At 41.3% G+C, this 27907-nt stretch overlaps 3 protein-coding genes, 1 long non-coding RNA gene and 1 pseudogene across 12 annotated transcripts in view; 3 read left to right on the top strand and 2 right to left on the bottom strand.

Annotated features, from left to right (window-relative positions):
* col23a1b (collagen type XXIII alpha 1 chain b) overlaps window positions 1-15293 on the top strand; it is a gene marked incomplete at its 5' end in the record, with an annotated part of 33458 nt that extends 18165 nt beyond the window's left edge. The window contains 20 exon segments of the mRNA XM_082554466.1: window positions 1545-1661; window positions 5333-5359; window positions 5518-5544; window positions 5667-5717; window positions 5806-5865; window positions 5975-6019; window positions 6136-6213; window positions 8342-8386; window positions 8521-8565; window positions 8687-8767; window positions 8859-8912; window positions 9300-9374; window positions 9471-9497; window positions 9586-9645; window positions 9740-9811; window positions 9915-9941; window positions 10066-10119; window positions 10308-10394; window positions 11945-11983; window positions 12287-15293. Of these exon segments, the coding sequence (XP_082410592.1) occupies window positions 1545-1661; window positions 5333-5359; window positions 5518-5544; window positions 5667-5717; window positions 5806-5865; window positions 5975-6019; window positions 6136-6213; window positions 8342-8386; window positions 8521-8565; window positions 8687-8767; window positions 8859-8912; window positions 9300-9374; window positions 9471-9497; window positions 9586-9645; window positions 9740-9811; window positions 9915-9941; window positions 10066-10119; window positions 10308-10394; window positions 11945-11983; window positions 12287-12289 (1074 nt within the window). The 3' untranslated portion in view covers window positions 12290-15293.
* On the bottom strand, window positions 15041-16178 carry LOC309718928. The gene is made up of 2 exons (XR_014280112.1): window positions 16037-16178; window positions 15041-15938 (listed from the first exon to the last, which is right to left on the bottom strand). It is a non-coding gene; the product is annotated as an uncharacterized lncRNA (long non-coding RNA).
* Window positions 16179-16506: 328 nt separating this feature from the next.
* On the top strand, window positions 16507-23078 carry LOC309718904 (uncharacterized protein). Of its 6 annotated transcripts, none has more exons than XM_082554543.1 (7): window positions 16507-16657; window positions 16819-16876; window positions 17813-17994; window positions 18087-18158; window positions 18259-18380; window positions 18474-18627; window positions 22867-23078. In XM_082554543.1, exons 2-4 carry the CDS (start codon window positions 16847-16849, stop codon window positions 18100-18102), a joined length of 228 nt encoding a protein of 75 aa, XP_082410669.1. In that variant the 5' UTR covers window positions 16507-16657; window positions 16819-16846; the 3' UTR covers window positions 18103-18158; window positions 18259-18380; window positions 18474-18627; window positions 22867-23078. The 6 variants fall into 6 exon arrangements, 4 of the variants coding, with proteins under 4 accessions (XP_082410669.1, XP_082410666.1, XP_082410668.1 ...); XM_082554540.1 differs by having other exon boundaries at window positions 16764-16876; XM_082554542.1 differs by lacking the exon at window positions 22867-23078 and adding an exon at window positions 18713-19007 and having other exon boundaries at window positions 16764-16876.
* LOC309718852 (serine/threonine-protein kinase pim-1-like) lies at window positions 20657-25576 on the bottom strand (annotated as a pseudogene). The gene is made up of 8 exons (XR_014280668.1): window positions 24491-25576; window positions 23823-24065; window positions 23536-23688; window positions 23320-23414; window positions 22813-23182; window positions 21617-21797; window positions 21360-21530; window positions 20657-21270 (listed from the first exon to the last, which is right to left on the bottom strand). The product of XR_014280668.1 is annotated as a serine/threonine-protein kinase pim-1-like (transcript).
* Window positions 22967-27836, top strand: LOC309718868 (transcription factor 7-like 1-C). 3 transcript variants are annotated; one of them, XM_082554477.1, is made up of 6 exons: window positions 22970-23078; window positions 25583-25679; window positions 25849-26005; window positions 26141-26248; window positions 26365-26398; window positions 26510-27836. In XM_082554477.1, the coding sequence occupies exons 1-6, from the start codon at window positions 23054-23056 to the stop codon at window positions 27250-27252; spliced, it is 1164 nt and encodes a 387-aa protein (XP_082410603.1). In that variant the 5' UTR covers window positions 22970-23053; the 3' UTR covers window positions 27253-27836. The 3 variants fall into 3 exon arrangements, with proteins under 3 accessions (XP_082410604.1, XP_082410603.1, XP_082410605.1); XM_082554478.1 differs by lacking the exon at window positions 25583-25679 and having other exon boundaries at window positions 22967-23078; XM_082554479.1 differs by lacking the exon at window positions 26365-26398 and having other exon boundaries at window positions 26792-27836.
* The last annotated feature ends 71 nt before the right edge of the window (window positions 27837-27907 follow it).

Below are 27907 nucleotides of genomic sequence, written 5' to 3'. Positions count from 1 at the left end.
GACCACGGCTTTCTCTCTCGAGAGCCGACCAACAGCTTTCAGAGACTCTTTCTGAAGGTAGACCACAACTAAAAGGCATGTGTGCTTTTTCTCTTGTTTCCTTAACACTTTAACCCGCTTTTCCTTTTCGTGTTCTGACTAGCGTCTTCCCTTCTTTCCCACTTTTTCCACATTCTTCAGTCATGTTGCATGAAATTGATCTCGTGTTTCTTGTCTTTTGGTCAACTAAAAATGTATTGCCATGAATGATTAATTAAAAGTGTTTATATTCAGAGCTCCAAAGCATTTTGAAACATAGGAAAACATCTTTGGAAGATGAGCCACCCACACTGTAGAAATGTGCGGTTCTCGTTAATCTTACTCCTCAGTGTCGACATCACTTCATCACTTTGGTTCAAGCTCGAGCCTAACAGGGACATAATAATTATCAGTGCATAGGAATGAGGTTCTAGTCTGCTTTAAGGCACTGGTTATATCATTTTCATGAAAGTGTTTTTGACAAAGCAAACCATAATGCACCACATGTCTGTAGGGATGGGAGAATAGCATCAAAGTGGAGACAAAACTGGTGCCTAATTTAGCCTAAATAGGCAGTGGGATGGTGGTAATTTTCAGTAAAAAAAGATGGCACGCAGTATAAATCCAGTGATCAGATGTATTTTTCACTTACAAATGAAGTTGTTTTGCCAGCATGGATTTGTTTGAAATGTCAGTCTAACTCACCAGATAAAAACTGTTCTTATTGGCCAGTTCCTCCTGCTGTTGTCCTTTATTACCAGTGCCCTGGTACAAAACCACACTAACTAACCAGCTGCATGCCAGTAATTGCAAGTTAAGTTTGAGGGATTTCTGCTCATAGCACAAAGCATATTTAAAGCTTTTCTTAATAATAATGTGTTTGTGAGATCCGTGGCTTACAGTGACACACAGATAATTATCACCCAACTCTGCAGTTTCCCTCAGCTCTACAGAACTTTGGAGAGTCTTTTATCTCCCTGTTTTCTTACTTTCACTCTCTGCTCTCTCACTGCTCTTTCCTGGCAGTCGTTGCGTCAAAAAGAGAAAGAAACTGTAGGCCCCCGCGTTTCCTCTCAAGCACCAAACAGCAAACAGTGTTCTCAACTAGCTGTTAAACATATGTGGAGCATTTAGCAGATAAAGAACCAAATATTTTTCTCAGGAAACTCGACGGGGTCTAAAATACGAGGGAATTTTGCAGTCATGTTTATCAGGTGGAGAGAAAGGCAACTGTAAATAAATGTTGGGCAAATAAATAAACAGATTAAGGATTATACACCTTGACTGCCCACAAAGACAGCTGCAGAAGCTGAGGGGTAGTTCTTTGATGTTTGCCGTATAACCTTAACAGGTCGCTGGCATGTCAGTGTTTGCTTCTGTTGCCAAAAACAAATCAGTTAATGGGGGCGTTTAAGGAGTTTTATTTTAATATATTACGTTATCGTGTGTACTTAATAATGTATTTATTACAAGTTTGTAGTTGGTAGTTTATTTTTGCATTTTTTCCTCTTCTTGTTTTTTATCAGGGTGATCAGGGTCAGGCTGGACCTGCTGGTCCTCCCGGTCCCCCAGGTCCTCCAGGTCCCCGTGGCCCCCCTGGGAACACTGGAAAAGATGGACCTCGTGGTCTTCCCGGAGAGCCAGTAAGAGCATCTTTTTATCTCTACCCCTCTTCTTGAGCTAGCCATCGTTTCTTTACATTTGGCTTCTAAGGAGCCAGACTTGTCTCGAGCAACAGTTCTCCAGGCTGTCTGTAGGTCTTTCAAAGTTCTTCTGTGGACATTGACTGCTTTTTCAGTTATTTTCAGAGCAGGCCTTTTACCTGACCGATAAAAAAAAAAACCATTTGTTCAAATTTCTAAAATTGAACTAGCAAGGTGATTTCTAAAGAGCTCTTAGCTAAAAACTTGGCATATCCCAGCATGGTGTGCGGTGTGTTCTTAAAAAATCTGAGGCAAACCTGGCACAGGACCTGAGAGACGCATCTAGCCATTCACTGAAGACTCATCAGAAATGGTCTCAGTCGAATGGTGGCTGTCAGTAAGCCATTCTTAAGAAAGAAAAACAGTTAAAACGGCTGAGGTAAATTATACAAGAACTTAATTGAAAATAAATGGCAACATGTCGTATAGAGTGATGAGTCCAAGTTTGACATTTTTGGTTCAGATCATCGTCAGTATGTACGGAGGAGGTCAGCAGAGAGGAACAGCAGTTAGTGTCTACAGCCATCTGTAAAACACAGCGGAGCTGCAATTAAGCCAGCAGTGTTGAGGATTTCATGAAAACAGACGGCATTATGAACAATGCAAAGTAGAGTCAGATTTTGATCCTCCATGCAATAAAAAACCTGAAAAGCTTCTGACTGGCAATGGCTTCATTTGTCAGCATGACAAAGATTCCAAACACACTGCAAATGCAGTAAATGGCCTGTATTTATATAGTGCTTTACTTAGTCCCTAAGGACCCCAAAGCGCTTTACACATTCAGTCATCCACCCATTAACACACTGGTGATGGCAAGCTACATTGTAGCCACAGCCACCCTGGGCGCACTGACAGAGGCGAGGCTGCCGAACACTGGCGCCACCGGGTCCTCTGACCACCACCAGTAGGAAACGGGTGAAGTGTGTGCCCAAGGACACAACGACCGAGACTGTCCAAGCAGGGGCTCGAACCGACAACCTTCCAATTACAAGGTGAACTCCCAACTCTTGAGCCACGATCGCCCAGTAAAAGCATACCTGGATAGAAAAACAAACAGTGGAACACTATCAGTCATGGATTGGCCTCTTCAGAGCCCAGACCTCAGCAGTATTGAAGCAGTGTAGGCTCATCTTGACAGAAAACAGAACAAAAGTTCCCCAAGAAGCCTGAAGAACTATTCCTGAAGACTGCTTAAAGAAATGACAAGAAATCTGCCTAAGAGAGTTCAGGCTGTGTGAAGAATAAAGGTGGCGACACCAAATATTGACTTTCAGGCTTGTATTTAAGTCAATATTTCCATGTGTTTGCTGACGTTTCAATAAATCACTGCACGTATTTCCCATTTTCCTTGTAAAATATGAAGAAATGATGGATGACTCAAGACTTTTGCACAGTACTGTACAAGAGCCAAATCCACACTGACTCAACAAAACAATGCCCTCCCACCCCCACTGCAGATCTCCTCTTACTCCATCCCTTCTGGCTGTCAAACTAAGGTTACACCACAAGCATTGCAGCCACTTAGAACACCTCAGTCATCAGTGGCTTTGTTACTCCCATCATACTCTTTAACCACAACACTGTGACAGATTGCAAACTGTGTAGCTCCAACCTGTAAATGTGGAATCCTATACATATATTTAAGGGGTAAGGGTGTACACAGCAAATGGCAATGAACCCCTATTCTCATTTTTCTGGGATTTGCCAGCATGCTGTGGCTTACCTAAAGAAGTCCCAGAATAGCAAGTCTACTCCTGGCCTCATCTGTTTTGTGTAAGTTAGCGGCCACAAAGTTCTCCAACACCCCCCCTTTCCAAATCCACATTCTCCCACCCTCCTACCACAACTGTGTTGCTGTGCACGCTGAAACTGATATGGCACTGTGGTGAGTTCATGGGCAGTTTGCCGGTCTCACCAAACAATAGTACACTCCTCGCCTGTGGCCGTTTTCGTTTCTTAAAATTAACTTTTTGCTTCCCAGGGTCTAGTTCAGATGCAGCAAAACTTGCAGCTGTGGTTATTGAATTGAAGAGAAGGAGACTATGAAGGTAATTTTTGTTTATTCAAGTGTAGGAATGAATGCGCTGTTACCCTCAACTGGCACAAGAGGACAGCAAGGGATTCAAGTGAAAAATGTTGGTTTCGGTGTGGGTCACTTGAGAACTGCTGAACCAACAGCAGGGAAAGCCAGCGCAGCTCAGAAAATGACAAAAAACAGACGGGTCGAAGAGAAAAGGGGGCCCATCCTGTAACCTAGTCGATTGCAAATGTGCTCTTCAAGTTGATTAAAGGAGTTGCAAAACCCCAAAACAGCAAAACAAAGCACAGAGGCCTGCAGAGAGCCACTCCATGTTGTAGGCAGATGTCTAAGAGGGCCGAGCGGGAGAAAGTGAGTGAGACTTCCAGCCCTGGTGTACTCAAACCTCCATCGTTTTTTATCTGTTATATAGAATGAAATGTCTCATGCTGTCGGGTAGCTCTGTCACCTTAAAGTAAGAAGGTACTGGGTTTTAACCTTCCAATCAGCAGGGTCTACATGTTCTGCCTGCATGGCTTCCCACAGGATAATTGTCAAGTTAATTGGCAATTGGTTGGTTCGGGTGGATTGATGACTGTATGGATGGATAGATGTTGGTAAGGAAATATGATGAGAAAGAAAGAGCAGTGCCAAAAAGATGAAAGTAAAACGGGTCCAGAAAACAGTAGGAAGGATCGCGATGACACTTTTTGCACGCTGGCCAGCTGGAGAATATCTAATCAGCTTCTGCATATTACTGAATGGAAGGCTAACAACCTTCAATTTATATCGTGCATTTATTAGGGTCCACTGGCTGATCAAGTAAACACAACTACTTGATAGTAGTGTGTGTATCTGTGTGTGAGGAAGCAATGGAGAGAGGCTCTTGCACAAGAGCCCTCTAAGCTGTCTCCGCCATGAATGACTTCATAGCAGATGTTTAGCTGCTTCCACCTGGCTGTCGCAGACAGTCGCTAAAAAAGATCTTTTTAGCTAAATAAAAAATATGTTAGCTCATTGATGGATAGAAGTTTGTGCTCACTGGCTTAACACTCATCAAACACAGACTTCAGTTTGAAGGCTTCAAATTCAAATCCAACTGCAAACAGAATAAAACTTGTTTAGTCTTCTTTTGTATGAATGGGCGTCAAAGCAAAGAAAGAAAACTCTCTTAATGCATACTTAAGGGACATTTTGCAAGTCTCTTGAACCCTTTTTGGGGAGGTCGACACGCCATAAGATTGATCATCACTGCTGACACGGGAACACCGCTGTCCAACAAGTTAGACCGAAGTTGGGTTTACATCTGGCTGTTGGAAAGGCCAAAAGAGCATAATTTTCAGAATTTTCCTGCTTATCCATGCATTAGGTAACCAGTTGTGGCCTGTATTGAAGCATCTGTCTTTGTTATTTTTCTCTGCTCATCATTCATCCATTTCCTGTAATTATTCTCTAAACAGTCCAGCTCGTGCTGAAGGAGCTGAAGTCTACAGACTGCCTTGAATGCCTTATTGAAAAGTGACATCTAGTGGCCAAAAAGATTCATGTTCCTGAAGTAGATTCACCTCATTAAATGTCTCCTCTGTCCTTTCAGGGTTTTCCTGGTCGCGATGGAGCTGAGGTGAGCAGAGTTCACACTAAGCTTTAAGAGTTTGTTTCGCATTTTGTTTGGTTTACAGCTGAAGCAATTTGGCTTTTGCTGTTGGAGTCTTTTTAGTCGGAATAATTTGACTGTCTGAAAAATTCATAATTTATTTTTTTTATATATTTCCACCTCAGGGGCCACAGGGACTGCCTGGGAGGCCGGTAAGACTGCTAACAAACTATTGATCTTAACTGAAGTGTTGCCATCAAAGGGCTCAAAAGCTGTTTTAATATAGCCAGATATGTAGCTCTCTCTGCATTTAATGGCTCTTTTGAATTGCTAGGGAGAAGATGGGCAGCCTGGTTATCCACAACAGGGTGTCCCGGGGCAAAAGGTAAAGCCGAGCTTTACTCTACCACTCTCATGTCTCTGACATGGATGATTTTAAGTATGTTTCTAACCTTTAATGTGCATTTAAACAGGGCGAGCCTGGGAATGCAGTAAAAGGAGAGCGAGGCATGGATGGACTTCCAGGATTAAAGGTAAGAAACATATCTGAAATTGTTTTTGAAATAATAATGATCAATAATAATGCTAACAATTATGCTATGAAAGAGTTTTACCATAATATGGTGTTCATGGTGCAAACAGGGTGACAAAGGAGAAAGAGGAGAGCAAGGACTACAGGGAGCCATGGTATGTTATTTGTTATGCTTAAGGGCCAACTCTGTCCTTCTGCTATTATGCTGAGCCATCTATGCATCTCTACATTTATATAAAATATTCCTACATTATTATTTTTTCTGCCTCAGGGTTTTCCTGGTGAGAAGGGCACCCCGGGTGCTTCAGACATCATCGACTTCAATGGGAAGCTTCTAGATGCTTTGCAGGTGAGTCATATTCAAGTGTCGGTGTCAGCGACACCCGATTCATTCAGCCGCTTATGACTGAATTCCACATAAGGATTAAGGCAGAGCTTTTCAAAACAAGTAAATAAGTAAATAACACCAGAGCTGGCAGTGTGGTAAAAAGAAACCAAAAACTAAACATGTCGCCATTTCTCCTCGACAGGCCATCAACACCATCAGTGTTTCGGTAATCTGCTGCTGCTGTTGCTGCATGTTTTTGGCGGTGTGACCAGTAACTAACACCAATGCACAGATTTGCATCTAAGCATCTCTTGTGTATTTACTGCATCGCCCGCTTTCTCTTGCTAATGGGTTTTGTTTGTGTTTGTAGATGCCCTCAACAAAGAGTGTTGGACTTCATATGTATTGGATGTCACTCTAGGGGCCACATCTAAAGAGCATTACTGAGTGTCTCAGTTTTCCAGAGTCTCTTGTGTATTTGTTTGGGACAGAAAAAAAAGCACAGCCCTTACAAATAAAGCACCGCTGTGCTATCAGATGACATGCAGCCTAAAGAGCTTTGATTAATTATGCAGAAAAATCAAAAGCCTTCTGTGTTTTTATGGCATGTATGTGAAAAGTATGTGTTTGAAACCTGCTACAGGGCAGCATGGTGTGTTTTACTTTGTGCTAGCACATAGAGAAGGGAGCGCCTCACTGTCAACACAGTCTCACATCACTCTCTTCAGACACCAGCTTCTTTGATCCTGCTGTACACCGCAGTACGTGCTACTGGCAGATGGCTCTCTGAGAAGTGGAGCATGCATTTGATTTAAAACAATTATGAACCAGGTCCCCCTGGAGCTGAGCTCCTGCATGCAACAATCAATACAAGCAATATAAGAATGTTGCAAAGGGATTGGTGAAAGCATGGACCCGAGATCTTATCGGAAGCTATTTGCCATTGCGAATTAGTTGGCACAAATTCACACGCAGGGCTCCACGGAGCAGGTAGCGCTCACTGGCCACCCACCTTGTGAGTTGATCGCTTGTTTGTGTGAAAAGCAGCGTTTCATGTGCTTGTTGTGAAATGTTAGGTGATGATGAATTTGGTTTAAAACAATGCTAAGATGGGTTGTTTGTCACTGTCAGTCATTTTGCAGATGAATAGCATTCACTTTCCAGTGATGGAGTGTCTGGGATCAAATAGTTGCTTGTAAACATCATTTTCCATGGCTTTAAAAGCTGAGAACGAACAACAAGTTAGAAACTGGAAAATGAATCGTACACCTCTGGGAGGCGACTTGGCTTTTTTCCTTTTTATTGCTTCAAGATGACCGGAGCCTTTACAAGGAGGAATAACAAGTGTAGCATTGTGAATATAAAGATTAAGTGGAGTGATTTACAAGAGCTATCACTCATAGCATAACGGCAGAGCTGCATGGGAAGAATATGGCCTATTACATATATGCACGCCATTCTTCATTCATCATTAGGGTTACATAAAGTCACATGAATGTTTTCTCCAGCAGTCCCATCATTCAGACAATCACAGAGAGCCGTGCCAGGCTATTGTGTAGCACAAACCACATTCAGAGCTCTTTTACAATCTCTGTAAGATAAAAATTGCTTCAAGTTGGTTGTGATCAGCAAAAAGGAATGAAGGAAGGTTTTGGACTTGTTTACTGTCAGGCCCACATTGTGAATTATAGCGTTTTGTGTTCACGATTTGGGCCTTTTATAATGAGTTACCAGCCTCACTGTGATAAACAGTGTGAGAGTGAGCAGATAAAAAATGCAGAAGATGTCTAAGGGACTGTCTGAAAATTGCAGCTCTAATTAAAGCCGTTATAGTGTCATATTTTTATATGATGCATATGACTATTTGTAAGAGAAAGACCTCCTTAGCTCCCCACAGCTTTATAGTTGCTTTCAGGTCTTGGTTTGATCTGTTTGAGTTTGGTCTCACAGCTCGCACGAGCAATTTTATCCACCAAGAGAGGCAGCTGTTGTTAGCACGCCAGCCCGGCAGCAAGTGACACACAAAGTCGGTGACTAGCTGTAATCAGCTAAACCAGAAAATCAGTTGCTGCTAGGTTAATTTAGTCTAACACAGGTCATGCAACAAAGCTTTGTGCTCATTTCTTTTATTCTGCCTGTTTTTCTCCAGGGGCCACCTGGACCACCAGGACCTCCAGGACCTGCAGGGGAAAAGGTAAGCCATACAGCTGTGACTGGCTGATATTTATTGTTTGATAAATACCCAAAACATGCTAAGCCTGATTTTGTAGACAAAGTCAGATATATTAGTCCACCGAGTGCATCTTCCCTCTTTTTGTTCTGCATCAGGGTGAGCTCGGGTTACCTGGACCAGCAGGAGTTGACGGGGAGAAGGTAAAGCGACAAAGAGAGTATATTACACCCAGACGCATGCTCCTTTTCTTTCACTACTTCATATAGTAGTCAGTGGGACGTTTAGCATCATCTGCCTTATTAATCTTTTCTTCATCTCCAGGGACTCAAAGGTGACATGGGTGAGACAGGACCTCCCGGCATGAGAGGAGAGAAAGGCGAGATGGGTCTCTCTGGGCCTACTGTAAGTAGCGACAGTGACTCTATTTCGCTAATAACACAATGGTGACAACTTTAAAAACAGCTGAAAGTTAATCCTGCTCTTTGTGGCTCAGGGTATGGATGGACAGAAAGGAGAAAAAGGCGACTGCAGACTAGATGACAACTTGGTTAGTATGAGTATGAAATACATGAATCCTCTGACGTTCATTACAGATTGCTGCACCTCCAAACAGACAGTTTAAAGGGAAATATATTGTTATTTATTTGTTATTTGCATGTTTTGAACCATCTACTTCATTGCTTTAAAGAACTGAATAATGTTCACACTCATTGATGTAGATTTTACTCTAGTTTTAAGTTCTTTCCAATTGTTTTTCATTTTGGAAATGAGTGAGAATCTAAAGAAGTAAACACATGAAACAGTCTGAAATTCTCTGGTTACTTTGAGGAACGACTATACAAAGTTTTGAATTTAGCTGAGAAACTCTTAACCACTTTTTTCACTTAATTTATATGCTTCTCTTCTTGTTTCCACTTTTTCATTGGTGCTAAAGGTTCAGATGATTTCCCAGCCAGGCCCACCTGGCCCACCAGGCCCACCGGGAATACCTGGGCACCCTGGATCCATGGTGAGTACCTGCAGCATAACTTTATATCATTTCAGATAAAACAAGTCCAGTCAGGTCTGTAGTTTGCAAAGACTCACATCACACAATGTCCTACAGGGGCTGCATGGAATGCCTGGTCCTAAGGTAAGCTCGTTTATCTGTATGTGATGGAGGCGGATGGCAGCTGTATGATGCATTGTCTTGTAGTCAGTGTGGCTTTGCTGTAATGCAGGGTGAACCAGGAGTGGGGATAAAGGGAGAGAAGGGAGACAGTGGTCCTCCTGGATCCAGAGTAAGTGATAATGGGCTTTATTATTATTCTAATGTGTTGGTCATGGCTCAAGAACTGGACATGATGCAATGATGAATGTGTGCTTTTACTGCAGGGATCAGATGGCCTCCAAGGTCCACCTGGGTCTCCGGGCTTAGTGGGCCTTCCTGGTGCCAAGGGAGAGAAAGTAATGACTGAACAACCTCCATAAAAGTGTTTAATAGATCTGTTGTTCGTTGCTGGTTTATTCATTATTTTTAAAAAAAATCTTTCTCAATGTGTATTTGCAGGGAAGACTAGGAGAGCCTGGACTTGATGTGAGTTTCTTACTAAGAAGAACTATACATGTTGACATTATTTTATCACAGTATCTTCAGTTTAAATAAAGTCTGACATATATTGGGTAATAAGTTCCCTTATGGATTGTGGTTTTGTATCCAGGGTTTCCCAGGCCTGAGGGGAGAAAAAGGTGATCGAGGCGAAAAAGGAGACAAGGTAAGTCCAAACAGATTCTCAGTTCTCCTCCAGCTTATCGCATCTTCCTCCTTCAGTTTTTTAACATAGCAACAATAATGACTGACTTAAACTGCTTAAACTATTTCCAGTGTATGAATGGGCTGTCTTCATTAGCTGCATGTGATAAGTGTATGAATTTGTTTAACTGTTGTCCTCATCACTCCCAGGGTGACAGAGGAACAGTAGGGAAGAGAGGTCTAAAGGGCCAGAAGGGTGAACAAGGTCCTCCGGGTCTGGACCAGCCTTGTCCTGTGGTATGTCTCCCCCACACATGTACACACAAAGGCTTTGCAGCAATGCTCATTTACTTACTCCCACTTTCCTCTAGCTTTTTAGTTTAAAAACACTTAGCATATATCTTATCTCTGTTTCCCCCTTTAACTGCTTTTCTGAACTTGTTCTTCTATGCTTTAAATGTCTACTCGGCTCCTGCTAACAGGGGTGCGATGAGTCTAAAGAGCAGTCTGTGAAGGCAGCGGTTTCTTCTCCTGCAACTCCTCCTCTTCCTCCTTCTGGCCCTGAGGGCCCCTGTCCTCTGGTACAGTATCTTTGCTTCTTTTCCCCACTTCTCTCTGATCACTGTAACTGATGCTGTTATTGACTGTTTAAACGCTTCTTTAAATTTTGGTCTTTTGGAGGGGGGGGGGGGGTCCAATTGGTCCCAACTCTGAAACATATAAACTGACATTTACCAACACATTGTTCATGTGGGTGTGGCTTAATAACAATAATAATAAAGAAAGGCGTTCACAGATAATAAACAGCAAAACTGTCTAGGCCCGATCAAGCCAAAAAAACGTAAAGCTTGCTATGAATTTGTGAAATATACACACAATGCCAAGTTCCAGAAATGCAGAACTACTTACTATACTTGATTGCAAAGAAGAAAACAGAAGAGGAAAAAGCAGGTGTAATCAAGAAAATAATAGTAATTAATAGTTTCGTCAGTATGAAGGATTGTGCAAAATCAGAACCACAGACAGACATTTGGTAAATGCTGACAACGAGTTACATATGAGACATGGTACAGTTCTTAGAATATTACTGTAGCTGGTTGGCATCGTTTTGCTTGGAGACTAGTAATAGAAGGAAACATCTAGCATATACACTACATGGCCATGGAAACCCATGGCAGGAAGTTCCTGGTGCACAGTTTCTGTGCTGATGTTAATGCCAGAGGTTTGGAGCTCTGCACTTACTGAGGAAACTTTTATGTGCTATGCAGCACAGCACTCAGTAACTAACTTTATATGGTCTGACACTTTCTGGTCAAGTTGTCATAGTTCCTAAATAATTCCACTTTACAATAATACCATTTATAGTTGATGAAGATATTGCATGAACTGACTCAGCAAGCTCTTTGCAATGACCAAATATTTCTAAAAGCAGATTGCATGGATAGGTGCATTTTATCACACGTCTTTTCAGAGATAAAGAGGTGTGTCCCAGTACTGTCAAGATAGTGCACCTATCCAAAGCGAAGCTAAGTTAACTGGACTGCTGACTGTACCTCTTATTTAACAGATCGACCATCGTGTTATCCAAGTATTTCTCCAAATATCGAAATGTTCATTTTAAATGTGATAATAAAAGTAATGTGGTACTTAGAAATCTGGATTTATTAGAGTAACATATGACTTAAAATCAAAACAAAAGTAAAATTTGATTTTTAATATAACACGCCTGACCGTGAAGGCACACCAACCGACATTAAAATCAGCAGCGTGCAAATTCTTCAGATGCAGGGAAGCATGCATCGCTGGACATTTTCACGCTTTTTTTAACTTCTGTTTTCACCTTGCAGGGACGTGACGGGCTACCCATACCGGGCTGCTGGCACAAGGTGAGTGTTAAAATTTCGAACATGTGTTTTTTTAATCATTTTATGAACTTATGAAATCATTTCCAAATGATTTTGATACAGCAGAGAGTGCTCTGGGGGAATGGCTAACAAAGTCAAAACACATGCTTAGTATTATTCAATTGAATTCATATTTGTTGGCTTATTTGACACAGGAGCATTTTGTAAGTATATTACAGCCTGTGTGCGATTTTGTAATTGCAGTGCATGAATATCTGAATGCAGTAGTTATTTGCTCATTTTAATTCTTCCGCACTAATCAGTCCATTTTTTCTTCTTTTGCAGTGATTACTAACCAGCAGCATGGAATCTGTACATATTGATGTGGTATATATTGCAACAGAATACTATGCCAACAACCCTACTCCCTTTTTTCCTTTTTTATAAAATCCTATTATATAATATATTGAGACTTTGAGAACAAGGACATATTTGGGTCTACAGTATTAAAAAAAAATGTTTAAACTCGAGATCCGGTGTTGTTGTTGTGAAAGCAGCCGTGCTTTTGAAGAGACTGACGTGACGTGGCCGTGAGACTCTTAGTTTGGAGGACAGTCCAGATGCCATTGTTGGAGTAGAGGAGTGCCTAACTAACAAAGCCTGCCTTGTTGCCTGATTGTCGTGTGCGCACTCGTCCATTCTCACAGGATGGATGCTTGAAGAGATGGACGTTATTTCGCGGCGGATGCAAGAGTGTGTTGTCAGTACTCTCTTGTCCTCTCTCTGTTTTTGTTTTGAAAGGAGGAAATGGCAAGGCAGAAGCTCAAACGCAAGCGTCTCTCTCAGCCCTGAAACGGTGCGGGGCCCGGTTGGAGTAAGGACACGTAGACACGCAGAAATCACAAGGGGCTGATTTGCTTTTTGCAGCAGAGCCGGCCATGTAATGCCCCTGTGTCAAACCGAACTCTCACATCCTCCGACATGGAATCTCTCCAAGAGGACGCAAACACTGCGTTTCCACATTCACCTCAGAGGGAAAGATGAACCTGCTTCTGATGTTTTGTAAAGGCTTGAGGTTTTCTGAGAGTCAATGATGTCACTGGCACATAAGGAAGGATTTTCTGTGCAGATAGTTTGAACATGTTATGGTGATCTCTTAAATTAATCTTAAGTCAGTAAGTAAGTTTTCACTAATGCATGATCATAACAGTTTTGTATAACATGTTATCAGCTTGTATGACTTGTGGTCCCTCATTGAAACCTCAAAGTGCATTGATTTTTACATACAATAAGCATTTTTTAAATGAACAAGCCACTCAGAAATGTTAGTCCACTTTTTTACGGCTGACGTTTATGATGACTTGTGCCGTTTTGTTTTATTATGGTATATTTTTACCTATCGCCAGTTTCATTTTTGCATTCCTGTGCATTACCATGATTGTGAGATGACTAGGTAGTGAAACTTTAAGGTCAGATTTGAAGGAACCATTAACAGTATTCATGATAAACCAGTGTTTCAGTTGCTTGACAAATGTTTGCCAATCTTGATGCGTTTTGACTGATTGTTATAGTTTAGTCACAGAAAGAAAGGAAAAGATGTTTAATTACTGCTGCCAGTCTTTCCTGGACAACAGTAGAAGTCCTTGCTGCTGACTTAAATGTTTGTTGTTTGTTAGATAGCTTTGAATCAATATTAGTCATGGAATGCAGGACTAACGCTCTAAAGAAGAAACCTTTAATCAAACATGCACACAGCAGTTGTTTTGGCGGTAGTTTCTTTTTCATTCAGCAACATCTCAGCACAGTGGTTCTAAAGTCTTTGCAGTCAGATGACTTCAACTAGTTTGTTGTGGTTTTTGTAATACATTTTCCTCAGACTTACTCATTTATTGGTGCTTAAATACTTTTGTGTACTGTTCAAATAAAACACAGACACGCACAAATGCACACCTTTTAAAGAACTGTAAAACAAATGGTGAAATGGTAATCTGTGTTGGCTTGGACACTATACACAGGACTGATAATGCATAGGATCAATATATGCAAACATATACGTATTAATGGAAAGTGATGTTAAAGTTGTCTACGCATTGATATTTGTAATGCAGTATTAAAATTACTCAGTAATGATCTTTTTGAAAGGCAAAATACATTTTCAGGTTAATCATTTTTGGCAATCTACAGGTTACACTGGTTAGTTGTCTTCAGTACTATTAACCCATCACCACAGAGGCTGCTAAACATTTTCAACTAATGCTGTAATATTTCAAATGGATTTTATATTACAACAGTACATTTGTAATGCTGACTTTCTTGTAATTATAAATATCTTAATGTCCTATAACCAGGCTCACGTTATGTTCGAGTATGGTTTAGGCTGCAGATCCAGTAATTAACAAATTTATTAGACTACCTGTCATTAAAAATCATAAATATTTTAGAAATCTCTTAAAAATGTGTTTAAAAATATAAAAAATATATATATAATGTTTGTTTATTAGGCAAATACAAACTGAATTCATGTTTTTTTTTCTATCCAAATTTAAGCTGGCACACTGGACAACAACAGAAATTATATTTTAGTATTAAAAATATTATTTACATAAGGTAGTTGTATTAAACTGGTGGATTAACCAGTACAGAAACATAAGAAAATGATTTTGGTTATGACCAATACTGTTAATTTGGGGCAGCTGTGACATAAACCTGACACCAGGTGGTGGTTTAATACATTTGTTAAGCAGTCTTCCAACAGAATATTTCCTGTTTAAGCCTCAGATAAGAAGCTGTAACAAACCTCATATCACCTTTTGTTTATTATCATTTTGCATGAAGTCTTTTACATTGTACCTGCAAAGTTGCATCACTTAAAACACAAAACAATTTCTGTATCAGTAGAAAAATATGTTAACTTAAATAACACATACTCAAAAAACTAAAAGAAAAGGCATCACATTAAGCTAAAACGAACTTTCTTTGGGAATCATGATCAAATGTGTGTTGAGGTTGCAGTTATGTAGAATGGTTTAAAACGCAGGTTTGGGTTTTGTTTCATTGGGAAAGCTGGTAGTTATCTGCCACATTACATATGTGCCTTGATTTCTTTCGCAGATTCTATCAGTGTCTTTTTTATGGCTAAATGAGTAAATGGCGCCATGTCAGGATAGAGTTTGTTTTAGCAACTCTTTTACCACAGTGTTAGCTTAACTTTGTGAGAATGTTTTTGTTTGCTCTTTTTTGGTTGGGTATTTGGTTGTAAAAGATTTAAGCTATTTTTGTAATTGTCTAAAATGTATAACATAAAATCTGGTAAACTAAACATGTAGATGGAAATAAACCCTCTAGTTCTATGGTTGCTTGTCATTAAATATATCCATGTTATATTGTTCTGGTTCAATCATTTTACATTAAAACTAAGAGGTGCAGCCAAATCTGTGCTGTACTTCATGCATTGAATTTAGAATCCTTCTAGACATTTCTAAGTCCTGAATGATCAGGTCAGGTTAAGATTAGCAGTTGAACTTTCCTTTAAAAAAAAAAATCATATACTTAGAGATGGATCGAGTGACCTTGATTCATCCCTTAATTATGTTACTATGGCAGGGGTGAGCATCTATTTACCATTCTCTTCATCACATGCCACCACTGCATGTCATTGAATTAAATTGTGCTCTCTTCTATAGTTTGTTTTCTCCTTATCTCTCTGTGCACCCTTTCTTTTTCTCTTATTTTTAACCCACACAGCAGCCTGCTAGTTGAACCTCAGATACAGGAGAAACAACGTGATTTTTGTCCCAGTGGCAGAACACTGGACCAGGGCACGCTGGAGAGATTATATCTCTCAGCTGGCCTGGGAATGCCTTGGTGTTCCCCTGGATAACCTGGAGGAAGTGACCGGGGAAAGGGAAGTGTAGGCTTCTCTGCTTAGGCTGCTGTCCCCATGACCCAGCCCTGGATAAGTGAAAGAAAATGGATGGCTGGGTGGATACACAAACACCTAGAGACAGAAGATTAAAGGAATAATATTAGAAAATGTTAAGTTTCATTTGTCATTTTATGCATATTTGGACAGAGGAGCAAAAATGTACACAGTACCAGCAGCGGCTGTATGCATGGGGACAGCACTGATAGATGACAACACATCCAAGCTACCAAGTTGATGTTTAGAAGAAAATATTTGTAAAGCTCAGAAATCTTAACAAGCAGTCTATCATTCATATATATATATATATATATATATATAACACCCAGCACGCCCCTGCGGGCGGTTTATCCTTCAAGCTCGGGTCCTCTACCAGAGGCCTGGGAGCTTGAGGGTCCTGCGCAGTATCTTAGCTGTTCCCAGGACTGCGCTCTTCTGGACAGAGATCTCCGATGTTGTTCCTATGGAAGAAATATAGTATCATCAGAATTCAAGTATTTTTAGACATTGAATTTATGACACTGAATTTTTATCCTCCAAATTTCCCTGCAAAAATATTCACCTGCAAAAATTCACCTGCAAAAAATTCACCTGCAAAAATTCACCTGAAAAAAATTCACCTGCAAAAATTCACCTGCAAAAATTCAACTGCAAAAGTGATGAACTTTAATGACCCAAGCCAGAGCAATCAGCACCAGATCGAGTCGAGTGGCTCTCAGCCAATTAAATTACGCTGTTTGATCACATGACACCTTTAGCCAGCAGTGTGTCTCCTAAAAGAGAGCTGTTTAAAGGTGAGTGATTAAGTTTTTCTCCTAAATAGAGATCATTACAGAACGCCTAGTCCTACTTAAAATCCCATTTATTATTATTTTTTTTTTATCATCTACTCGAACTAAGGAAAACGTTTGACTAACTCAAAGACAATTTCCACGCCTCCCCTGCCTGACTGCAGAGGCAGTTTTGAATTTAGGAGCGCCAAGATGGCAGCGGCAAACCCTGGCGGCTCTCCGGTGAGTATATATATATTTTTTTATCTTCAAGTTTGTCTTTTGAAACCTTAATTTTATTTAAATCCGTTGCTCACGTATAAAGTACACAGACGGGGTCTTTGCTCAACTCGTCTGAGGCGTGTCTCACTAAGCGCTACATGCTAGCATCCTGCTAACCGAGCTACCCTTTACATGCTGTGCTTTAGAAAATGGGATACTCGTTAAAAAAAATACTCCGCAGATATTGATAGATAGACGAACACTGCAAATATAATGTTGGAAACGAGAACGGCCTTTGGTGAAGGGGTAAAATACACCATGAATAGAGCCATAGAGTGAATGGCTGCCATGGTTGCAGAACAGCCTGATTTAATGACAAGAATGGGGAAGAGTGAGGTGAAGTGAACCACAGCCACAAAACACGGTCAGACAAGGCGGCAAAAGGGCAGTGATCTGTCCGTCAGTATGAAGTTGGTGTGTGCTTTGGTGAACAAAAACTCCAGACTGGTAGCAGGAAGATGGGAGACTCATGTTTCACTGGAATAGTGGTGAATTAAAACATCCTTTGTTGGGGACATTTCGGTGTAAATGCATCCATACAGGCAAGACAGAGGCAGACTAGACAGTGAAGAAAACAAGGCAAACATTAGAAATATAAAAACGGAAATATAGGATGAGTCGGGGATGAGTTCCTGCCCCAAGTGGAGGAGTTCAAGTATCTCGGGGTCTTGTTCGCGAGTGATGGGAGAAGGGAGCCGGAGATCGACAGACGGATTGGGGCTGCAGCTGCAGTAATGCGGACGCTGCACCGGTCCGTCGTGGTGGAGAGGGAGCTGAGTGTAAAAGCGAAGCCCTCAATTTACCGGTCGATCTACGTCCCTACCCTCACCTATGGCCTTTACATGACTAACGTCCCCTCTTCTCCCTACCTCACATTAGCCCCCATCTTTCTTCCAGGTGGAAAAGACCCTTCACCTTCTGGGAGAGGCGGCTCCCGTAGGAACAGCTCCCACCACCAAGTCCCTGAGTGAGTCTCTGTCCCCCAGCGTGAGCTCCAGCACTCTGTCCACGTCCACCTCCGCCTCCTCGCAGATCTCCAGCACCACCTTTGAAAGCGTGAGAAGGAGCTGGCCACCAAGGTGAGAAAAACGTGGGCTTAGTGGGCGTTCTTGTTGCTGCCTTCTTCCTTCTCTGCTCGGAGCTGATCGGTCTTGTTCCTGTTGTGTTGTAGTGCCTGCGCCTTCTGACACACACCTTCAATACTGAATACAACCAGCTGGTGAACAGCATCAGTGACTGCAAGGTGAGAAATAATACAAAGAAATAAAAAAATAGCCTTTCTGTGTCACATCAGGGAGTTCCTATATTGACGTCTACCTCATCCTGCTGTTGTTTCACTTCAGCTTTCTCTCATCTCACCGATCGGACGTGATCCATCCGTGACGAGCTTCAGCAGTGCCACCCTCACCCCTTCCTCTACCTGCCCCTCTCTCTCGGACTCCCGCTGTGGCTCCATGGGCCAGAAGTAAACATATTTTTAGGAACATTGACCTCGATCTGCAAACGGTTATTGACAGGTTATCCATTTGATTCTAACTTGGTGTGATTTGTGTTAAAGGACCCCTGAGAACAGCTCACGTGCCTCCAGTCCCTCCTGCTCAGACTGTGAAAACTTCCCGATGGTTCCCACTCTGGAGACCTCCTTCCTTGCGCGGGCTGCAAAAGAACGAGTTCCTGAACTTGGTGCCTGATATTGAAGAAATGCGACCAGGGTGAGTAATGCCATATTAACCCAAATACTGTCACTATGACATGTGTCTCACAGACCAAATGTAAGTCGACACTCATGTTCTCTAGTTCAAGCAGAAATGATGTGGATCGATTCAAATTCCTGAGCCTGGATGATTTCAGCTGGAAACAAACCAACTCTGCTTCTTCCTCAGATAATTCAATTCAATTCAATTTTATTTATATAGCGCCAAATCACAACAAAAGTCACCTCAAGGCGCTTCATAGATACAGAGAAAAACCCAACAATCATATGACCCCCTATGAGCAAGCACTTTGGCGACAGTGGGAAGGAAAAACTCCCTTTTAACAGGAAGAAACCTCCAGCAGAACCAGGCTCAGGGAGGGGCGGGGCCATCTTCTGTGACCGGTTGGGGTGAGAGAATGAAGACAGGATAAAGACATGCTGTGGAAGAGAGACAGAGGTTAATAACAGATATGATTCAATGCAGAGAGGTCTATTAACTCATACTGAGTGAGAAAGGAGACTGGAAAGGAAAAACTCAATGCATCATGGGAATCCCCGGCAGCCTACGTCTATTGCAGCATAACTAAGGGAGGATTCAGGGTCACCTGGTCCAGCCCTAACTATATGCTTTAGCAAAAAGGAAAGTTTTAAGCCTAATCTTAAAAGTAGAGATAGTGTCTGTCTCCTGAATCCAAACTGGAAGCTGGTTCCACAGAAGAGGGGCCTGAAAACTGAAGGCTCTCCCTCCCATTCTACTTTTAAATACTCTAGGAACAACAAGTAGGCCTGCAGAGCGAGAGCGAAGTGCTCTAATAGGGTGATATGGTACTACAAGGTCATTAAGATAAGATGGGGCCTGATTATTTAAGACCTTGTATGTGAGGAGCAGGATTTTGAATTCAATTCTGGATTTAACAGGAGAAATCTGCTCTCTCTTTCTAGTCCCTGTCAGGACTCTTGCTGCAGCATTTTGGATTAGCTGAAGGCTTTTCAGTGAGTTTTTTGGACATCCTGATAATAATGAATTACAGTCGTCCAGCCTGGAAGTAATAAATGGTAAATGCCCTGTATTTATATAGCGCTTTACTAGTCCCTAAGGACCCCAAAGCGCTTTACATATCCAGTCATCCACCCATTCACACACACATTCACACAATAAATGCATGAACTAGTTTTTCAGCGTCACTCTGAGACAGGATATTTCTAATTTTAGAGATGTTGCGCAAATGGAAGAACGCAGTCTTACATATTTGTTTAATATGTGCGTTGAAGGACATGTCCTGGTCAAAAATGACTCCAAGGTTCCTCACAGCGTTACTGGAGGCCAAGGTAACGCCATCTAGAGTAAGAATCTGGTTAGATACCATATTTCTAAACTTTTCAGGGCCGAGTACAATAACCTCAGTTTGATCTGAATTAAGAAGCAGAAAGTTTCCTAACAGAAAAAACATTTAGAGGGGGAAAAAAAAAAAAGCAGAAAGTTAGCGGCCATCCAGGTCTTTAAGTCTTTAAGACATTCCTGCAGTGTAACTCATTGGTGTGTGTTATCTGGCTTCATGGACAGATAGAGCTGGGTGTCATCTGCATAGCAGTGAAAATTTATGCTATGTCTTCTAATGATGCTGCCTAGGGGAAACATGTATAATGTAAACAGAATTGGTCCTAGCACTGAACCCTGTGGAACTCCATAATTAACCTCAGTGTGTGAAGAGGACTCTCCATTTACATGCACAAATTGGAGTCTATTAGATAGATATGTCACAAACCAAACTGTACACTGGTAAACTGTTACAATAAAAAACACCGTAATTTTCTTTACGCTTCTTTATTTATGTAACTTTTGTTTTCACTGGCAATTTAGTGTTAGGTTAGGACAAAAAACAAATTAGGAAGGTTAAAGACAGAACATTACTAGATTGTGGTTTTAATTAAAATGTAGCCTTTGACAATGCTGAACACATGAGAAGCTACTTTAAGGCATATCACCCAATTTGTAATATTGCTAAACATTTCTTAAGGCAGACAAGTTATGCTGGCTCGGTCAGTGTCATTTTTGTTGTAATTGATGTCTGGTTTGTTCTGTTCCCTAGTGATGGGTAGGGATGGGTACCAGTATCCGGTGTTCTGACATAATCCTTGAAATAGTAATAACACAGTATCCTCAGCAAAGATGAATTAAACAAGTTTTATTTTAATGGAAGTTTACTTCAAGTCTTCAGATTTTTACTGTCTTTTATTTGATTACTTTAAAGTATATGATTACATTAGAGTAATTAAATAAAGACAGTTTTGATGGAGCTCCTGAGCCAGCCCAAGCTCTCTATGAAGACGAGGAAAAACTCCCCTGGGGGGGCCAGACTGACGGGAAGAAACCTCGGGAAAGCCCATTCAAAGAGAGATCCCCTTTCCTGGGATGGCTGGGGGGGGTTACAGGAATTCCAAAACACTGAAATTTAAAGTGGGCCAATTAAAAAAAATTATTTCCTGAAAAAAAGAAAGGTAATTCATACATCACACATAAATGATAACGTCTGAATTGTGTGTGTTTGTGTGTGTGTGTGATAGCCTTATCTCAGCCAAGTGTGATGCTGTAGCTCCTCCAGCGTCGGCCGCGTCTCCGGGACTTTGGTTAAACAGGCGTCCAAGAAATCCCGGCAGTCTGGAAAGAAAGGAAAGAGAAAAAACATGAAGATGATAGTTCCAGTGGTCCAAGCCATCAGTCAGTCTTGAAGTGTGACGTTTTCTTACTTTTGGACAGATGTCTTTTGAATTTCAGGCGCTTTTTGAGGAAGCTCGTGGTGTTAAAGTCCCCGGCATGAAGCGCTTCGTACAGAACCACTCCCATTTGCCATACCGTGGTGGGTCCACACCTGTAGCAACTGCGCCCGTACCACTCGGGAGGGGAGTAAATTTCTGTACCTAATAAACAGACACAATTGCAATTTCTTCTAAAACAAAAGGCGAAAATTGTGACATCTGTGAAGAGCAAGAGCAGAATATGTTACCATAGAAGACGCGGTACTGCGACTGCTCCTTAACAAAGCAGCTCAGTCCAAAGTCGATGATACGAACACGCGGTACATCTGAGCCGGTCTCAATTAGAATGTTCTCACTCTTGATGTCCCGGTGAAAGATGTGTTTATCCTCCAGGTGCTTCGCAGCATCAACCAGCTGCTTCAGAATGACCTGGAATCAGAGCAGGGCGATATGACCAAAAATATTTATCACGATATACATTTGAAAAGTTGCGATAACGATATAACTGACGATATAACTGACACTAGACAAAATACTTTACAACTCCACAACTTTATTAGTGCAAAAAACCCCATAAATGTATTTTCACTTAAACAAGCAGCTGTTTTTTTATGTGCATTAAAGTTATATAAAAATGTAACAGTGCAAATGCAAATTCCTTGCTGACAGTTTAACCAAAAGGCATTTCCAGTGGAAATTGGCCGACATATCCTCAGCATAACCATGTAAAATATCCACAAAGCTTAAAAAGAGGTTATTCACACACAATACGGTAATATCACGTTGAGGTGCAGTACGTATCACTCCGCGAGGCGCCTGCCTACGATAGCCGTAATGCTCCGACAATCCATCGAGCGGTGCGGCTTTGTAGCTTAGCAAAGTCGCCGTGTACATAAAATCGTTTTGAGGTCAGTAAACACAACCAGAATTCATACATAAGGCACACGGGATTATAAGGGGCACTGTCGAGTTTCAGAAAAATCAAAGGATTGATTTTAAGTGTGCCGTATTTTCCAAACAACACGGTAATAACGGCGGCCCGCTAGCATGCGCTACCAAAAATCGTGCTTTGTTGTGTATCTGACGGACGAAAGCTAAACCAGTTCCACACCACTAAAGTTGCAGCATTTTTACAAACCAGTTCTGGTTCATCCGTTTCATTCAACGATCCACTTTTGCTCTTCTCTTTCTGCGTCACCACCATCTGCGTATGTAAACATAGGCACTGCGCATGCGCGTTTTACCTATTCTAGCGCGATATTTCATTTTCCTATCGTTGCCCAAAATTACACCGGTATTACCGTGAATGGTATGATATAGCCCAGCCCTACCTGGAAACGATGAAAAAGACAATAATCAATCAATGGGTTAATGTTTCTCTAATACTCTGTGCTTTGATTGAATGATGTACAGTCTAAGACTCTTCTAAGGCAAGTCAACTTGCCTTGGCCTTGTCCTCTGGCAAAAATCCTCCATTTTCTTCTATGTATTTATCCAGGTCCACAGCGGGGACAGGTCTCTCCATCACCAGGATCAGCTCTCTGCCAAAGTCAAACCACTCCAACAGAGACACTGGGGCTGATGTTTCCACTGATCCATCTGCTTCAGCTGCAAGCTTCAGCATGATGGCAACTTCCACTGACACATTCTTCCCGTTATCATCCTGAAATATTTCAACAAAGTGGATGATGAGGCACAGACGTTCCACAGGTGAACGCTGCATGCAATCCACTAATGTAAAAACAATTCAAGTCTTGCACATTTACCTTCACTTTGCAGTACACTTTCCCCTTTGGGATGTGTTTGATGGCCACCTAAAAGACACAGGGCATTGATGAGCATTTCCTCAGTATGACATCATTAAAGGTGTAAAACAGCATACATCTCAGCTTACGATATTATCCCTTATCTGCATTACTGCCTGTCTTACTACCACCATCTGAACACTTACTGGTAAATGATCCTTTATGCGGTAGCCAGCAAACACTGCTCCGCATCCTCCTTCTCCAAGCCGGTGCTCCTCCACGTATCTCGCTTGGAAGTCACCTAAACAGACAAACACAAATTGGGTTTTACTACAGCTGTCACACAAATTACTCTCTGCTGTACCCTAAATGTTCATTTTGCTCCTCACCTGAATATAAAAGCTAAGCTGCTTGCTACTTACGTTTCTGTTCAGCCACTGACTTTTTGGCAACGGTTTTGGTTTTGTCCTGGTCCACGTTCTTTTTCTTAGGTGGGTCCCTGGTGTCTCCCGCAGCTTTCCTTTTGCCAGCCTTTTTGTTTTTACTGCAGCTCTCTGAAATCTCTATGCTGCAGTCTGCAGATGTGGAAAACACCAAAAGCACGTCAGCTTATTAGATAATAGACACAAATATCTCCCAAACACTAATATCTTCAAACTAGCAACCAGATGTACACTTAATCTACCCCTCACTCAACTAATTAGCCTACCTTTACCAGTGTCCAACCAGGAAGATGCCTGCCCCTTGTCACCGCTCACATGCTCAAGAAGTTTACGCTTCTTTGCTGTATTGGTTGTCCCCGCTTCATCTTGTTGGACCTTTCGCTTAACTCCCCCGACCACATGAGCATCTGAGCTGGTGGAAGGACCAGCCTGCTCAGTGACCCTCCTTCTTTTTATGGGGGTCGTTTTTTCAGGACTGGCCTTTCTTTTAGCCATCCTGCTCTTACAATCTATAAACAACAACAACAACAACACATTAGTGAAAAAGAGCGCTCGACATCAGGACTAGAAGGATTTTGATGTCATTGAATTTTAAATTAGTATTGCTTACAATATAACAACAAGTTTATCCTTTTGATAAAAAAACACACCAACACGAGTCCATAATAGGTCTACTAAGTCTAGATACTGATGACACTTGTTGCTCTGTTTTCACTGCTCAGTCCAAGAATAAACTTGTCACATTATTTTACCAAAAGACAAAGTGCCCCAGTAACCTTTCTTTGATTAGACATGTTGCACTCAGGTTAGTTTCAATCAAAACCAGGATTTAAATCCTCTAAAAATGAATCATTTTATACACAGAGCCTCAACATTGTTAGAAATGTACATTCTGTTATTTGGGGGATTTTTTTTTTATTTTTTTTTTACTTACTTTGATCTCCTGGATCTTTCTTATCTGCCTCAGTCGTAACTTTTCTTGTTTCCTTTTTCATCTTAATTTTTTGAGAACTTTTAAAATAGAAAATGTCACCTTAATGAGTGAATAGTCCTTCAAATGTCTGGATGCTTGACTTTTCTAACTAAGCTGTATAAGTCAGTTCTGTAAGTGAGCTTTAAAAGTAAACTCCGGAGTCTATGGCAACACAACATTAGAACCTTGCCTTTTAGTGACATCACTAAAAGGCAGTGTCCCAAGTAGTTTAAAGAAAAACACTCTGGCATTTCATATAATTCAGTAATTTCACATTAAACTTTCTTTCATTATCCTTTCATTATTTGTTTAAAGACTTGATGTGTGGATGCTACTATGAAGACTTCTAGTTGAGCAAACACTAATAAACACTGACTAGTTTATCTGAGATAAAATATAACACTTTTTTTATTAAGTCAGTGTTAACTCTGTTTTTTTCTGTTAGGATCATTCAATAGTATCAGAAGAGAAAAGAAAAGTATGTTTTGTTTTGTTTTTTTTCTTCAAGATCTGTTCACATGTACTTAGCAAGAGTGAGTACACAGCGTTAAAAAAATGGTACTTAGTGTAGTGAGGAAGGCGAAAAGCAAAGAGAGCATATGAAGGTAATATTGAAGAAGGCGCAGTTTTGAAGTGGTGAAAGGCAAAGGCATGAGTGCAAGCGTAATAAAAGGTAATAGAGATGTAGAGCAGGCGGAGGACTTGGCTGGAGCAGGAAAAGGCAAAAGGGGAAACGCGAGTGCACGTCTGAAACTTCTTCACTGTCAGTGAATCCTAATTCTTAAGACTAACTAAGAAGAATAAATCTATGTATGAATGTCGTTTTGAGCACATCTCCTCTTTCTACTGATCAATTCTTCCACCTAGTGGATAGATGATAGTATTGCAGCTTGTCTCATCACCTGTTGTGTGTTTTGTGTGCTCCAGAACCTGCGTCCTGTTGGAGTACTGTACGTAAAACACACAAACACTGGAGTGAACACAGCTGCTGAACATCTCTATATTCATAACTTCTTCCTGTTATCTCATATCTGTCTCCCTTCATCTGTGTAGGAACGGTGTACAGATGTATGATTATGTCACTCCTGCTCCTCCACCTAACACCTCCACTCCAAAATAAGTTTGCTCTGCTGCTTTGGTTCACTGATCTGCAAGTATCTGTCATTTGTTTGCAGATGTCTGCAGGAATTATTGTAATGATCCATTAATGGTGCCTGATTTCATTCAGTTTTACAGCTTGTCTCGTGTTTTTGAACTGCTTCCCTCACAGTTGTACACAGTGCTAACATGTGCTCTTACTCTGTGTTTTATTCCTGAAGAAAAAGAAAGTGCCCAGCCCAGCAGGATGAAGATGGGCCATACGTCAAGAAGCCGCCAAATGCCTTCATGCTCTATCTCAAAGAGCAGAGGCCAAAGGTCATTGCTGAACTCAACATCCCTGGAAGTGCAGCCGTAAATGCAGTGGTGGGACAGAGAGTAAGTGTGTAACTCTGCATACATTTATGCATCTGTTAATGTTGTCTGCTCATGTTTTTGCATGTGTCCCAGCTGTCCTGTAGTTATGTGTAGTAGCAGTGCTCACAGTGTGTTCTTATGATCTTCTGTCCACAGTGGAAGTCGCTTTCAAACGACCAGAAAGCCAGATATTTCAAGCAGGCTGAAACAGAAAGACAGAATCATGCCAAAGAGCATCCAGCCTGGTCGACCAAAGAAAACTATGTATGTCCAAAGTGCCAACATGAAGTTCCTACATGTGTGCATCACTGCACTGAATGATGAAACAGTCACTGCACAGAGTTTGTATCAGCTAATGAAAACTCTGTGTTTGTTTTCAGGGCAAGAAGAGGAAGAGAATCAGACTTAGAAAAGGTGAAAGAAGATTTCTTGGTATCACAGCATCTTACATAAGAAATGTGATGAAAACGAAACAAAAATGTGTTGAAAAAAAGAAGACTTAATGTATTTTTGTTTGCGTTGCAGAATCTGCATCTGTACATGAAGAAGTTCAACAAGCCAACAACTTGTGTATGAGGCCAGCTGAGTCACAGCCATCTTCTTCTTCTCATTCATTTCTGACAGAGCCACATGAGCAGCCACAGACAAAGCCAGATGACAGCAGCGTGCCTCGCCAGCAGCCAGTGTGTTTGCAACTGCCAAACACACAGGCATCACCCTACACACCTCTCTGTCAAGAAAATCAGGTCTCCCCTGCCTCTCACATGAATTTCCCTGAGGACACCTCATTGGACTCCCCTGTTGCAGCCCTTCAGTTCCAGACAGAGGAAGCCTTTGTCGCAGACAGTGAGGAAGAACTGCTGTCAGTGCTGGAAGAGCTTGACCCCCTCCCCATCACTGCGCAGTCTCAGCAGCCCTCACCCACCCCTGCCTCTCCTGTAGATGCCTCTCAAACTGCATCAGTTCAACCCCGAGTTGAATTATTTCAAGACCGAGATGAGCCCATCTGTTTTGCTGAAATCCAAGAAGACATGTGGTCAGTGCTTGACTACCTCCCCGTCTCTCAGCAGTCTAATGTGCTCTCCTCTCCTCATTCACACAACTACTCGACTCCTAAACAAAATCTCATCTGTCCTGCTGATTCCCCTCCATCCAAACTGGCGTCCTCCCCTGTTGCATTCACTGAATTGCTGTCAACAACCCCCATCTTTTGCCAACTAATGAAAAACAATAATTTCATTATAGACGATTGGACTGATTTCAATTGAATTAAACTGTTACTCCTGTTATTTCAACATCTGTCTTTGTGTAAATAAATAAAAAAATAAACAAAAGATGCTTCTGTCATAAGTTACAGCAGGATGAAACAACCTTCATGTAGTTCTTGTTTTTAACACTGCAAACCTTCTTTAGTTCTTTTGTTTCCTTTCATATTCAGCACACATCTGTCAGTGTCCACTAACTGTCAGGGAAAAGCCAGATAAAAACACTGTGGGGTCTTTTGGGACACGTGCTGGTTGGGTTTACTCATAGATATCAGAAATGATCTGTTCTGTATTCAAAGGATACACGAAGGACGTTTGTATTAAATGCAATATAGCGACTGATCATATGCTGCTTTCTTTGGGGGGTTTTCACCACTATGTTACACAAATCCAGTTTCTAACTGAAAAGAAAATCCTTCACCATTTTCTAATCAAATTCCCTGGTTTCCCATGTCAGAGATGTCATGGCTGAAAGGATCATCGCATATTGAGCTCAAAGCTAAACTCTTGTGTAGGGCCTCTTTCCATGTTGCACCATTCATTTTAAAAAGTCCTGGTAACAAGAGACAGAGGTGACTTGATGTATTACAGTTACTTCCCAATTTACAGAAATGATGTGACTTCTGACATTTTCCTAGCAGGAAATGTGCTACTGTGG

The sequence above is a fragment of the Aulonocara stuartgranti genome (assembly GCF_965226115.1).
Source record: "Aulonocara stuartgranti genome assembly, chromosome: 2".
Lineage (NCBI taxonomy): Eukaryota > Metazoa > Chordata > Actinopteri > Cichliformes > Cichlidae > Aulonocara > Aulonocara stuartgranti.
Note: the sequence above shows the minus strand (reverse complement) of the source record. Positions and strands in the feature narration are given on the sequence as shown.

Bases quoted from the DNA above. Each gene is read 5' to 3' on its own strand.
- LOC309718904 (XM_082554541.1), top strand. From the start codon at position 16,609: ATGACACCTTTAGCCAGCAGTGTGTCTCCTAAAAGAGAGCTGTTTAAA. The intron at 16,658-16,763 runs GTGAGTGATTAA...ACTCGAACTAAG, and splicing joins TAAAAGAGAGCTGTTTAAAG to GAAAACGTTTGACTAACTCA. The intron at 16,877-17,812 runs GTGAGTATATAT...TCTTTCTTCCAG, and splicing joins CAAACCCTGGCGGCTCTCCG to GTGGAAAAGACCCTTCACCT.
- LOC309718868 (XM_082554477.1), top strand. From the start codon at position 23,054: ATGATGAGGCACAGACGTTCCACAG. The intron at 25,680-25,848 runs GCAAGTATCTGT...TTATTCCTGAAG, and splicing joins CTGCTTTGGTTCACTGATCT to AAAAAGAAAGTGCCCAGCCC. The intron at 26,399-26,509 runs GTGAAAGAAGAT...TTTGCGTTGCAG, and splicing joins GAGAATCAGACTTAGAAAAG to AATCTGCATCTGTACATGAA.